Source organism: Falco naumanni, chromosome 2 (assembly GCF_017639655.2).
Source record: "Falco naumanni isolate bFalNau1 chromosome 2, bFalNau1.pat, whole genome shotgun sequence".
NCBI classification, from domain to species: domain Eukaryota; kingdom Metazoa; phylum Chordata; class Aves; order Falconiformes; family Falconidae; genus Falco; species Falco naumanni.
This window is the reverse complement of record NC_054055.1, coordinates 2,139,284-2,151,510: the sequence shown is the minus strand read 5'-3', so window position 1 is coordinate 2,151,510 and position 12,227 is coordinate 2,139,284. Positions and strand designations below refer to the sequence as shown.

Here is a 12,227-nt window from a genome sequence, read left to right as displayed (position 1 = left end):
CCCTGAGGGGAGGAGGCAGAACTGCCTCGCTTTCAAAGCGCGGTAGCCAATAGGCGCTGGGCGCGGGGCTAGCCAATAAGGCGGGTGGTAACAGCGGGGGTGGTTGGGAGCTGCGCGAGCGCGTTGTGACGCAGCTTCCTTCCCTACGCGGTGGAGCCAGGCCCGCCCGGCCCGCGCTCCGCTACACCTTCCCGGGGCGCCAGCGGTGAGCGCCTCGCCTGCGGGGCTCCGCTCTGGGACCTCTGTCCCTGGCCGTCGGGGCGCCTGGCGGCCTTTGTTCTGTAGCCTTGCTCGGAGAGACTGGGTCGGCCTGGGCCCGTGGGGCCGCCTGGTCTGGGAGGGCCGCGGGTGAACGTTGGGCAGGGAGCGAGCCGAGGTAAGGGGGTGTGTGGAGGCCGGGGCGGCTGGGAGCCCGCGGACGGCGCCCGCTGCGCCAGCTCCTCTTGCGGTGGTCCCCGGGGGTGGGGTGTGGTGTGTGGGGGTCTGTCTCCTGCCGCCCCGCGCCCGTGCTTGGAGGCTTTCGGCTGTTTCGGTTTCTCGTTGCCGGTGCTGTGGTGTTTGTGAGGAATGGGCGGGTTGGGCTGGGCTGCGCTGCTGGCAGCGTGAGAGCCGGTAGCGTTGGGGGGCTTTGTGGGAGTACGGCCGGGGGAGCACACGGCAAGCGGTGGGGGGTGTGTGGTGGAACGCGGGGGTGAAGGTGGACCTGGCTCCGGGGTCTTAACTGTAGTGGGTGTCTGAGGATGTAACTGTAGGCTGCTATCGGGAGGGTTTTTAAAGTTATGCTGATAAATTAATTGAATTTGTTTGGATGGGACGGGAGGGTTATATAACATCATTGTAAAGATGTAATTAGAGCTGTTTTCCTCAGTAGTGAGGGAATGGCTCCTCTTTGCCTGTGGATGGTGTCCAGCAAGTGGGAGAGAACCGTTGCATAAGAAACACCAACTTTTATTAATCCAACTCTTCTTCAGTGTTTAGCTGTTGCTGGTGTTTCTGTGGCCAGGGGCTCTGGTTTCCATGGGGCAGCTCAGAGCATGTTTGATTAATATAACTTTTTGCACATGCAGTTGTGAGTCAGTTGCCTGTGGTGTTGCCTTGCTACTGGCTCGGGTTAAAGGCGTCTGCTTGCTGAACTTGAGCTGCTGGGGGTCAGTAAGTAAGGAGAGGTGGGCATCAAAGGAAAACAAAGCTTCAAACCCCGTGGGAGAGTGAAATCTGTTAATAAGTTCTTTGGATTTTAGAAAATGCCGCTTCATATTTCTTCTAATGCAGAATTTAGCATTTAACAATCCTCAATATGCTGACTTTGTAGCATATAGTAGTGGCATAAAAAAGGGGAACAGGGAAACGAGGTGTTTTATGAATTGCAGATAAGGTCGGGAGTAACAAGACTGAACCAGCTGACAACTGCATTGGACATTTTATCTGGCCTTCAGTGAGACTTGCTTAGGGGCAAAGTGAGAGGACCGAAAATAGTCTATGGAGGCAGAGGAGAAGGTAGCTGAGGTGGGGGTGTGGAGTTAAAGGAGTGCACTCATGTCGGGCATCAGGATAAAATTAATCTTATAAGTCTAAAACCAAAAAACTTAGAATTTTTTTAAGGCATAGTAGTAGGTGGTGTAGTGCAAGGGAGGGCAAATCATGAATTTTGGGGTAAGATTGGGAAGTGGGTGGAGGTGATGGATGTTCTTGGAAGCCAGGTATGGTCATGCTGGAGCACAGAGGTTGGATTTTGAGGAAGCAAATGAGAGGTGGCTCTGTATTTTGTCCTGGTATCCAAAGCCAGGTTCTGATGGAAAACAAAAAGCAGCCTTTGCACTGCAAAGGTGAGGTGCTTAAGGAAGAGTTGCAGGTGTAGGGGGGAGCGTAAGTGGCACGGGTGTTTGAGAGCAGGCCCGTAGGGAGGGAGGGGTTCATAAAGGTGGTAATGTGTTGCAGCATCCCCTGCATCTCAGAGAAGGATCCTGGTGTGTGACAGGCAACACTTTTTCTGCCAGGAGGCAGCTCTAGGCTTAGGATGCTCTGATAGTTTGTCAGATCAACTTTTTCTTTCTTCTACCAGAATAATTTTATTTAAAGTACTCTTTAGGACTCCTTATGGACATAAGGTAGTCCATAAGGGCTTGCATGTGTGTGTGGGAAGCCTCTCAATGCCAAAAAATTGTGATATGCTGCTGTTTTGAACAGTTAAAAGATTTCACAAAACAACTTGTTAGTTGCTCTTCAGTACAAGTGTTCAGATACTGATTTGCCCTTGACTGTTTCAGCCTCCAGTAGTACTGGGATTGCTGCAGTGGTATGGCAGGTAGCTACAGCTGCCTAAAAATCTGGATTTGGCTTTTCCCAGAAGGTGATATGGGTTTTGGGGGGGGAAAAAAATACTTAGGATTTAATGGATGGGAAGATAGGTTTAGTGACTTTGCTGTGGAGTGGCTGTACTGGGCAATACGCAGAGGATGGGCGTGCTTCATTTTAGTTAGATATAAAAGGAGCTGGAATTAGGGAGCTATAGAGAAACTGTCAAGCCACCTGGGCAGAGGTTAAGGTGTTGATATTGAGGTTAAATTATTGGTGACCGAATGGAAAGTACTTGATAGGAGCTTATTGCCATCCTGGGTGTTGAGCCTCCTAGAAAACTTAAATGGAGTTAAAGAAAGCTGACATGCTAAAAGTTAGTGTGTCATTACATAAATCAGTGTTATCCTAACATGATAGTAAGTAGTACTTTGTAAATATTCTTGGTATAGGCCACATCTTACGGTGTTCTAAACTTACTAGTTCTGCGCTGCTGTGGATTAGCTAATGCTGCCAGCAGTGAATTTTTGTGGCTAATATTGGCATTTTCAGTGGTGGAGCTAACAGTTTTTAGCCCCAAAACAGAAAGAGACTACAAATTTCTCTGGAGTGTGGCTAAGGATCTGTCATGATTTTATTTTAGCTTGCTCAGGTTTCTTGAAAAAAAGCTGTAACATTGTGTTTGTACTTGGAGAAGAGATTGGAGTGAGGTAGTATACAGATACTCAGTGTATCTGTAAATAAAATGACAGGTGTTTGAAGGTAAACTGGACCCCTGTCTAAATGGGGTAAAACTCTCCTGAACAAGTATTTAAAAACAACTTTTAGGAAGTTCAGAAAATCCTAGTGCAGCCTGGTGAGCAATAAATGGGAAGCAGATGGAAGGTGTATGCTTGTAATTTTTGTGCAGTGCATTTCCACTTGTCTTGTTTGAAGTAGCTGGCAAACAGGGTTTAATAGAAAATCATGGGAGCTTCACAGAAGTGGCTGTAGCCTGGTGCAGATCCTTGTGCATGTTCTTGGAGGGGTGTTTTGGTGATCTTTCAGGCATTGAGATGCTTGATCAAAAAAGGAGTGTTGCCCAGTGTGAATCAAACATAGTAGAAACAGATGTGGGAGGTGCTGTTGGTGTTAGATGTTTTGGAGGGGTTTGGTGGGAATAATGTGGATCAGAGGAGTCATGTCATGTATTAGTTTTTCAGTCTTCAGTAAGACATACAGAAAATCTAACTGTAATTAGGGATAGGAGACACCTTACTTGTGATGTCACTGAAAAGTCAGTGTTTTTGTCCCGTCCGGGGTTCTGACTGTTTTAAGTTGCTTAGTGTGACTTAAACATGCTGTCAAGCATTTTATGGCTTAAGCACTCACATTAGATTGCTTACATCAACAGTGAAGAAGATGAAAAAAATAAGTTTTCAAACTTTAAAGAAAAGCTGAATTCTTCTTTCCAGGTTTTGGGGGAAAACGTGATACATCCCAAAAATGTTTAACAAATCCTTTGGAACCCCATTTGGAGGCAGCGCTGGCTTTGGGACAACATCAACTTTTGGACAAAGTAAGTAATAAGTCTAAACTGATGTTTTAGACAGAACTCGAGGTATTTTTTCCTTGGGTTGCAGCTAGAGGATCAGATGGAGCTGGTTATTTGTGTGTGATGGAGTTGGGGTGCTGCTAGGCTGTCCAGCTTGCTCTGCAGTGAATCAGGTTCAGAAGCCCTAGGCTTCTCCACTTAACCGAGCTTTTGATCTGGATAGATACCAGGATTCCACATACACTTGTTGAAACTTTTTTTTTAAGGGGATGGAAACTAAAATGCTTGTATGAAGGCTGTCTTGCTGGGGGGAGGGGATGGGAAGAGTCCCTTCAATAGGGACTGGGTTTGTTGGGAAGACTTGGAAAGAAAAGGCGTGTAATCTGAGGGGTGTCTTCTGGAGATACACCAGTTTATGGTCTGCTGTAATGGCTGAAAACTCACTGTGGTATTTACAATGTGTATGTGCTCTATTTCTTAAGTAGGAAACACAATAATTCTGTTTATTATTCCTAAACCAAGGCATGGAAAGAGCAACTTCTGGGTGTCACAAACAGTGGTAGAGGCCTTGCAGAGGAGTGTCTTGTACATTCTGTAGAAGTGGCCAGCTCCAAATACTGTAGGCTTTTATGTCAGGAGCTTTGTAGAAGTATTAATTGTACCACTCCACCTATCTCAGATGCTGATGTGTAGGTGGTCATGCACAAATCTTTTTACAAAAGTTAAAAAAGCACTGACAGAATTTAGTTTCTAGTATACCTCTTTAGAATATAGTTTCATCTGAGCTATAATGCTGGTTTTCAGATGCTGGCTTTGGCACTACAAGTGGAGGAGCGTTTGGAACATCAGCCTTTGGGTCGAACAATAATACTGGAGGCCTCTTTGGGAGTACACAGACAAAACCAGGTATTGCTGTCTTATGGCTGTAGTGGAATGTGATCCTGAGAAAAGGATGTTATTGAGAAAAGGGTGGGGGAGGAAGAGAGAAAAAACTTGAAAAACAAAAAAACCTGACACAACCAGCAACAAAAGCAGCAACAAACCCCCACAAAAATTCCAAAATAGCAACCTCCCGAGCAGTCAGTGATTGCAAATTATTAATAGTCTATGTCTGTCTTCAGGGGGATTATTTGGTTCGACTACATTTAATCAGCCAGCTACCTCCTCCACAAGCACTGGCTTTGGGTTTGGAACATCAACTGGGACATCGAATAGCCTGTTTGGAACTACCAGCACTGGTGGAGGCCTCTTCTCATCCCAGAATAATGCCTTTGCACAGAATAAGCCTACTGGGTTTGGAAGTGAGTAAACCTGCTGCATCTCTCTTGAGCATTGCTTATTTCCTTTGATTGAAGATCAGAGTGCTGGATGTATTGGTGGGTCGGGTACAAGTGTTAATGTGGCGATTTGGTGGGTTTTTTTTCTTTCTTCTGGAGGATATAGTGACATTATTGCAGGCCATGGTAGCCAAGGGTGAGCCTGATAACGCTGTATGCTGCAATTCTAGCCATGAGTTTTAAAATAAGTTGAAAAAGGTGGTTGGCTGGCATTTTCTGTTCTTAAATATCTTTTGACACTGCTTGATACTAGCTTCTTATTCTGCTGTTGTAGAGCTGTTATAGTTGATTTTGCTTCTGAAACCAGAATGCTTGAAATGCATCTTAAACACTACTGCTTTCCCTGAGGGAAAAGCAACTGCTAGCAGACCCTTCTGAGAAAAGAAACCTCACTGGTTCCCTTTATAAATGTAATTTTCTTAGTGTTGTCGGGAGTAAAATGAAACTGGGTGCTCTGGTTATTCTAAGATTTCCTGGGCTGATGAGTTAAGGACAGTCTTCTGCAGCAGAATACTGGATTAACTGGCTACCTCTACTGTAAAAAAAAAAAAAAAAAAATCCTCTAGCTGTTTCTTCTGGTCCCAGACAACTTTGTAATTAGAATAAAATATCTGGGTTTAAGTTTTAAAAATCAGGTTTGTTTTTGTACCAATCTTTTTTTTTCTTTTTTAAGACTTCGGAACTAGTACCAGCAGCGGAGGTCTCTTTGGAACCACTAACACAACTTCCAATCCTTTTGGGAGTACATCTGGCTCTCTGTTCGGCCCAACTAGTTTTACTGCTGCTCCAACTGGCACAACTATTAAATTTAATGTAAGTCCTGGTTTTCTTTCTTAATCCAGCCTGTTTACTGTAGGATAACAGTCTATGTTAACCTAATTGTAGGATAACAGCTGTTATTTGTATAAGGTGCTGTCTTGGTCACTGAGCTGAAAAAAATGAGTAGTTAATATGGAAGTATGCAGTGTTCTGAAGTGATCTGAAAAGGTCCCCTTTAGTGGAACTGTTGCAGTGGAAATAGGATGTCTAGTTAACTCCAAAGAGCTAGAATTTTTTGATGCTGATTTTGACAGTCTTATCAAACGCCGTGGAGTAGTGCCCTATCTAGACTTCCTAGACTTAGAGCTGCGTTAAAGAGGTAAAGCAGCTCTTAAAACAGAGCCTCCTCAGGAAGCTAGGATGTGCCACAGAAGTCCAGGTGATCAACACTAAATGCTAACAGCAGTAAAGATTAAAGACATCTTGGGATAGGTCAAAGCAAATGCCATTCTCTTATAAGTTAGCATGGCTTTGGATATCTAAGCTGAAATGTGAAGACTGATCCCTTGTGTTTTCTGGATGAGTTCCCTTTAAGAAAGGGTTGAATAATGTCTTGAGAGTTCAATGGCGGTTGGAAATAGAGGGTGGCTCAGAAAAGAAGCTGTCATGGAAATGGGTTAACTGATCAATCTGCTGGAAAGAGTCAGTCTTTTTGCCATATACTTGTTTGTATTTCAGCCCTCTATTTCTAGGCTGAGCTGATTTAACAGACAGACTTATTTATTGCAGGGCGTAGACAGAACCGTGGTGATAACTTGGGCAGTCTGAGTGCTGTTAATATACTTTCATAGCACAATTTAAAAAAAGGTGGATAATGGAATCCATGCATAGTTAGATGATTTATATCACAAATTTAGATAAACCACTTTTAAAGTGAAGCTGAAAAATGAATTGTACTGCATTGTTTTGAGTGTTACTAAGGTAAATTGCACTATTAAACGCTATTGAATGTGCCTCATCACTGGGTGAGGCCACAGCTGTACAGATAAGTCACACACTGCTTCAGGTCCTGTGTGCTGAATTTAGCTTTCAACAGCATCTGCTGAGGCAGTAATAACTGTATTAACCTGGATTTTAAACCTGATATCTTAACCTCTTGTCTTGCAGCCACCAACTGGTACAGATACTATGGTAAAATCTGGAGTAAGCACTAACATCAATACCAAGCACCAATGTATTACTGCTATGAAAGAATATGAAAGTAAATCTCTTGAGGTCAGTCAATGAGTGTTCAAACATGCTTGTCTTGTTTGGCTGTTTGTAAGCATTGGCTTAGTAGAGCTTTTTTAAACTGTAATAGGGATCCGTTATGCTCATTAATGAGTAAAAACTTCAGTATCTGCATCAGTCACAGAGGAGAAGTATCATCAAGTAAAATACTCATTTCATCACCATATTTATTGCATTTGTTTTTAAATGCTTAATGCTGCAGGTTTTGAGGAGCTGAAATTCCATCTTGCTGTATGCCAGAAGGGTGAGAGACCCAGCTGGGAGCAGCCCTGTGCTGCTGAGATAACTGCAGAATCTTGGACAAAACTCACAGTTGTTCAATATAACCCAGTGTTCCCAAGGGTATAACCTGAAGTCTTTCTGTTCAAGTTGACTTATTTGATACTTCTAAAACAGATCTTGTACTCAAATGATCTTAAACTCTGGGAAGTAAAATTGAAACCCTGACGTGAATCTTGAGTTTAGGTCATGTTTTGGGTTTTTAAAAATGCAGTGTTAACAGCCTTTTCTTGATACCATCACCTTGTTTTGGGTTTGAATGCTGTGTAAGCTTGTTAATGACACTTGTTTAACCTTATACTGTGTAAAAAGAATGTGTAAAGAGAGCTGGATTTTCCTTTACTAGGAACTCCGTTTAGAAGACTACCAGGCAAACAGGAAAGGGCCCTCGAATCCTGCAGGAGCAGCTGCAGGCTTGTTTGGGCCTTCTACTGCTACATCCAGTACAGCTACAGGACTTTTTGGCAATTCTACTAATACAGGCTTTTCGTATGGACAGAACAAAACTGCTTTTGGAACCAGTAAGTACTGCCTGTCCCCTGTCTTTGCTCGTATGCAAATATGCAAATACTCTTCAGGTATGAAAATTCTGTAATGAAAAAGGGTGGGGAAACACTGGTGTGAGCTCAATTTTACTGGTTGTATTATCGCCATTCAATAATTAGGTTCTTTGCCATAGAAATCTTTTATTTACTCTTCAGGGTTTGCAAACTTCCTCTGCATCCCCCAGGTTTTGCTGAAAGACCATTCATTAGAGCATCTGGCTTTACAAGAAAGTCAGCTTGTTTATGTGGGCAAAGAAAACAACCAGGATATTGCTAGTGATCAGTAGAGTGACGGCATCAGTTAATAGTAATGTCAAGATTTTACTGCTGCTAATCAGCAAAAGTAAATTCCCTAGAAATTAATTATGTGGGCAAGTTAATTTATAGTAGCCTGACTAGAATTTTCCAGGAGGTTTTTTCCACTGTAGAGCAGGGTTAGGATGTGAACTTGTTTGTGTTGTGCCTTCCTGGTTGCATGCTGTCTGTTTTGGCATTCTTGGTCAAAAACTAAAAGCCAGGTATGAAGTAACTAACTCCCATAAGTGCTTGCCTGTCTGCTAGTTGCTTGTCAGTTGGGCTAACAGGGTAGTGGACCTTTTTGAATTTAGCATTAAAAAAAGTGCAGAAAAGTTCAAACACAAATTCTATTTTTATTAGTTTCTGCTGCAAATCTAAATGCAAGTAGATATTTGTATTTGTGGAATCAGACTGTAAACAGCAGATCAAAATCCTGTGGTCTGTAGAAATGGAAGTGGTTATCTGCTGTAAGAAAGGCTGTACTGTGTTGGGTTAGAATTGTGTGTGTCCTTAATGACAGACACTGCTGGAGTCGGTCTCTGGGCATGCCTGGGTTTAGCTAAGCTGCTGTCCTGGAGAAAGATCAATGTACAGGTGGCCGTATTTCTCTGCACCCCGTGAAGGTACAGTTTGTTAAAATCCACGGACTGCCCAATCTGGCAGCCTTGCCAGGCTTCATGTGTTTCTCATGCAGATGACTCTGAAGAAAGCACCTAGTTCTGCAGAGATAGCAATGGCAGTTGAGTGAAGGAGCAAAAGCTTTTCTCGATGTGTATGCCATTTTTACTACATGTAAATAGCCCTTTTCCTTTGGGGAGAAAGATGGTGATGGTGACTGAAGTTTGGGTAGAAGTTTCTGTAGTAGTTGTGTGGTGGGTTATAGAACAGAATTGGTGTGGAGGGCACTGCCTGCCTCTTGGCTAGGGAGCTCTTTCAGGTCCTCATGGTGCAGTTGTCTTTGTAGAGTGGAGAACAAACTGACCATACCAAAGCTGGTACCTTCTTGGTCAGATCCATCTGTGAGGTAAACTTGCTGGTCTTATGCTCACATTGACTTTAGGAGAAGGAGAACCTGATGAAATACCTAACATGAACTACTTCCACATGAATGGAGGTGCTGTGCTGTATTGATGATGCTGGGTGTCTTGCTGCTCCATTGAATTGAAGCGGGTCTTTTTCCTGTTTTAACATGCTGAGTGTGGAAATGTAAATGGGATTGGATAAGTACTTGAGGTTTTTTTTAACCAGTGTGTTTGTATGTTGTAGGTACGACTGGCTTTGGAACAGGAACAACAGGTCTTTTTGGTCAGCAATCTCAAACTACGAGTCTATTTAACAAACCATTTGGTCAAGCCACAACAACGCAGAACACTGGCTTTTCTTTTGGCAATACCAGCACTCTAGGGCAGCCAAACACAAACACAATGGTAAGACAAATTGTTTGAACCCTTAAAAATTGTGCTATAGGTACTTCAGCTAGACACAGGAGGCTGTGATACTGTGATTTAGATCTTACTCATTGTAGTACAGCTTCATAAAACTAGGATGCAAAGCTCTGAACTCTGCTGTCTGAGCTAGCCACTTCTTGCCAGTCAGCATTTTTCATTCATGATAACTGGACACAGTATAGCTTTTAACGAATAACTTCACCCATTCCCTCCAAGTGGTCTGCTCTCTTACCAATTCAAGTATTTCCGATGGTGTTCACACAGATAATATGATACCATTGTTAACATTTTGTGGGAACAATTCTGTACTTTCTGGTGAATAATGAGCAGTATTCTTGGGCCCTTTTGATAGAAGGATGCTACATAGCTGCTACTTGCTGTAAAGCTCGGGCCTTTGGCTCCAAATATGCTGTATTCTGAGTATGTTGTGACTTCTCCCAGAAAACTCTGCAAAATGTTTCTTTTCCATCTCCTTCACACAAAGTGATGAGGAAATTCCAATATCCTTTTCAGCGTGGAGCATAAATTCTTTGATTTTTTTTTTTAATTTTCTTTTTATGACTTATTTGTTGGAGAATGACTAAAACTTCTGAAATGCTTTTCACCCATCTTCTGCCCCCAGAAAAAGGGGTAATGTAGCATCATTTTATTAACTGATTTTTGCGTTGGTTCTGTTACTGTCAGTGCTAGACTTTGAAAAGCATTGCAGCGTTATCTTAACCTGGTTCCTGTTTTTTAGGGTCTCTTTAGCGTAACCCAGCCCTCACAGCCTGGAGGCATTTTTGGAACACCTGCCAATACAAATGCTGGTACTGGATTTGGAACTGGAACTGGTCTTTTTGGACAAACTAACACAGGATTTGGTGTTGGCAGTTCGGTATGTCTGTACCTTAACAGAATAACCTGGGGAAGGAAAAAAATATGAAAAGCAAATGGCTTGGAGCCCTGTTTCTGGGTGTTGACCTCCATGAAAGTAGTGTCATCTTAAGAGTTAAGATGCAAAATTAGTGTGGTTTTATGTAAACTGAAGGATACAGTATAGGCATGCGTAACGGAATGTCCTAGTTTTGGCTGGGGTAGTTAATTTTCTTCTTGGTGGCTAGTGCTGTGTTTTGGGTTTAGTGTGGGATCAGTGTGGTTGAGGACTTTTTGGTTTCTCAGGCCTTGCTGATAGGGGAGGGCTGGAGAGGTGCAGGAAATTGGGAAGGGACACAGCCACATCAGCTGACCTGAACTAGCCAAAGAAATATTCCATACCACAGGATGTCATGCTCAGTATATAAACTGGGGATGGGGGGGAGGGGGGAAGTTGGCCAGGGCTGTAATCTTTTCTTGGGGACTGGCTGTGCATTGGTCAGCAGGTGGTGAGCAGTTGTATTGTGCCTCACTAGTTTTCTTTTGTCCTGTCACTGGTTTTCTTCTCTCCCTTCCTTTTGGATTTTCGTCCTCTCCCCTTCTCCCTCCTTTTTACTATAACTGTTACCTTACTATTGTTCTTTTGTTTTTATTTTAATTACTATATTGTTCTCTTCTCAACCCTCAAGTTCTACGTTATTTTCTGATTCTCCTTCCCACAACCCACCTCCTCTGCCCTGCCCTGGGGAGTGGGGAGTGAGTGAGTCACTGTGTGGCACTTAATTACCAGCTGGGATTAAAACCATGACATGGAGCTAGTGTTTCAGAGATTCATTTTCTAAGAAGTAATGTCTTGGTTGATAAGACAGCAAGAGAGACCAAGCATCTCTCTACCTATGTATTCCTGGGGATGCCCCAGCATAGTGTTGAAAATACAGATGTTTGAAGTTGTGATGATTGGTGACTTAACCGGGAAGTGGACTTGATTCTTGATACTCAGTCATTTTGGTTGTAATGGAGTGAAAATTATAGAATTGTTAGGTTGCAAAAGACCCTTAAGATCATAGAGTCCAACTGTAATACTTGTTTCCGGAAGGTCCTTGCCATATACTAGCGCATGTGGCTTGCAAATAACGCAGCACTATTGGGAATCTAGGTTGTGGTCTAAGTTGTGCTTTGCTTGAGTTTTGCTTTCTTGCCTACATTGAAACACTAATGCTGTTCTTTCAATGTCTGTCTGGGTTTCCAAGTTCATGTTTTCTTCCTTTCAGACCCTGTTTGGTAACAAGCCTGCTGGATTTGGAACCACCACGACCAGTACTCCCTCGTTTGGTACAACCACTGGCAGCGGGCTCTTTGGTAACAAACCAACCCTGACTTTAGGAACCAATACAAATGTTTCTAATTTTGGTACATACGAAAAAAGTGAGATTTCAATCACTTAAAACTATACTGCATATACCACACACCTGGCTGCTGAATAGCACATGCTAAATGATTATGAATGTTAAAGTTCTCAGGTAAGCCATGCTTCTGATGCATGTTGCTGCAGGGAAAGGTCTTGGATGCTGTTTTATACCTTTCCTCT

General features: G+C 43.1%; 1 protein-coding gene across 11 annotated transcripts in view; it reads left to right on the top strand.

Moving 5' to 3' along the window:
• The first annotated feature begins 93 nt into the window (after window positions 1-93).
• Window positions 94-12,227, top strand: part of NUP98 (nucleoporin 98 and 96 precursor) — a 42,273-nt gene continuing 30,139 nt past the window's right edge. For 7 of the 11 annotated variants that reach the window (XM_040582581.1, XM_040582580.1, XM_040582579.1 and 4 more), the window contains exons 1-10: window positions 95-376; window positions 3,750-3,853; window positions 4,634-4,735; window positions 4,951-5,130; window positions 5,840-5,979; window positions 7,093-7,200; window positions 7,841-8,015; window positions 9,603-9,763; window positions 10,524-10,661; window positions 11,911-11,998. In XM_040582581.1, the coding sequence (XP_040438515.1) occupies window positions 3,781-3,853; window positions 4,634-4,735; window positions 4,951-5,130; window positions 5,840-5,979; window positions 7,093-7,200; window positions 7,841-8,015; window positions 9,603-9,763; window positions 10,524-10,661; window positions 11,911-11,998 (1,165 nt within the window). In that variant the 5' untranslated portion in view covers window positions 95-376; window positions 3,750-3,780. Of the gene's footprint in view, window positions 377-3,749; window positions 3,854-4,633; window positions 4,736-4,950; window positions 5,131-5,839; window positions 5,980-7,092; window positions 7,201-7,840; window positions 8,016-9,602; window positions 9,764-10,523; window positions 10,662-11,910; window positions 12,050-12,227 lie in introns of all 11 variants that reach the window. The other 4 variants (XM_040582574.1, XM_040582572.1, XM_040582570.1 and 1 more) reach the window with 2 other exon arrangements.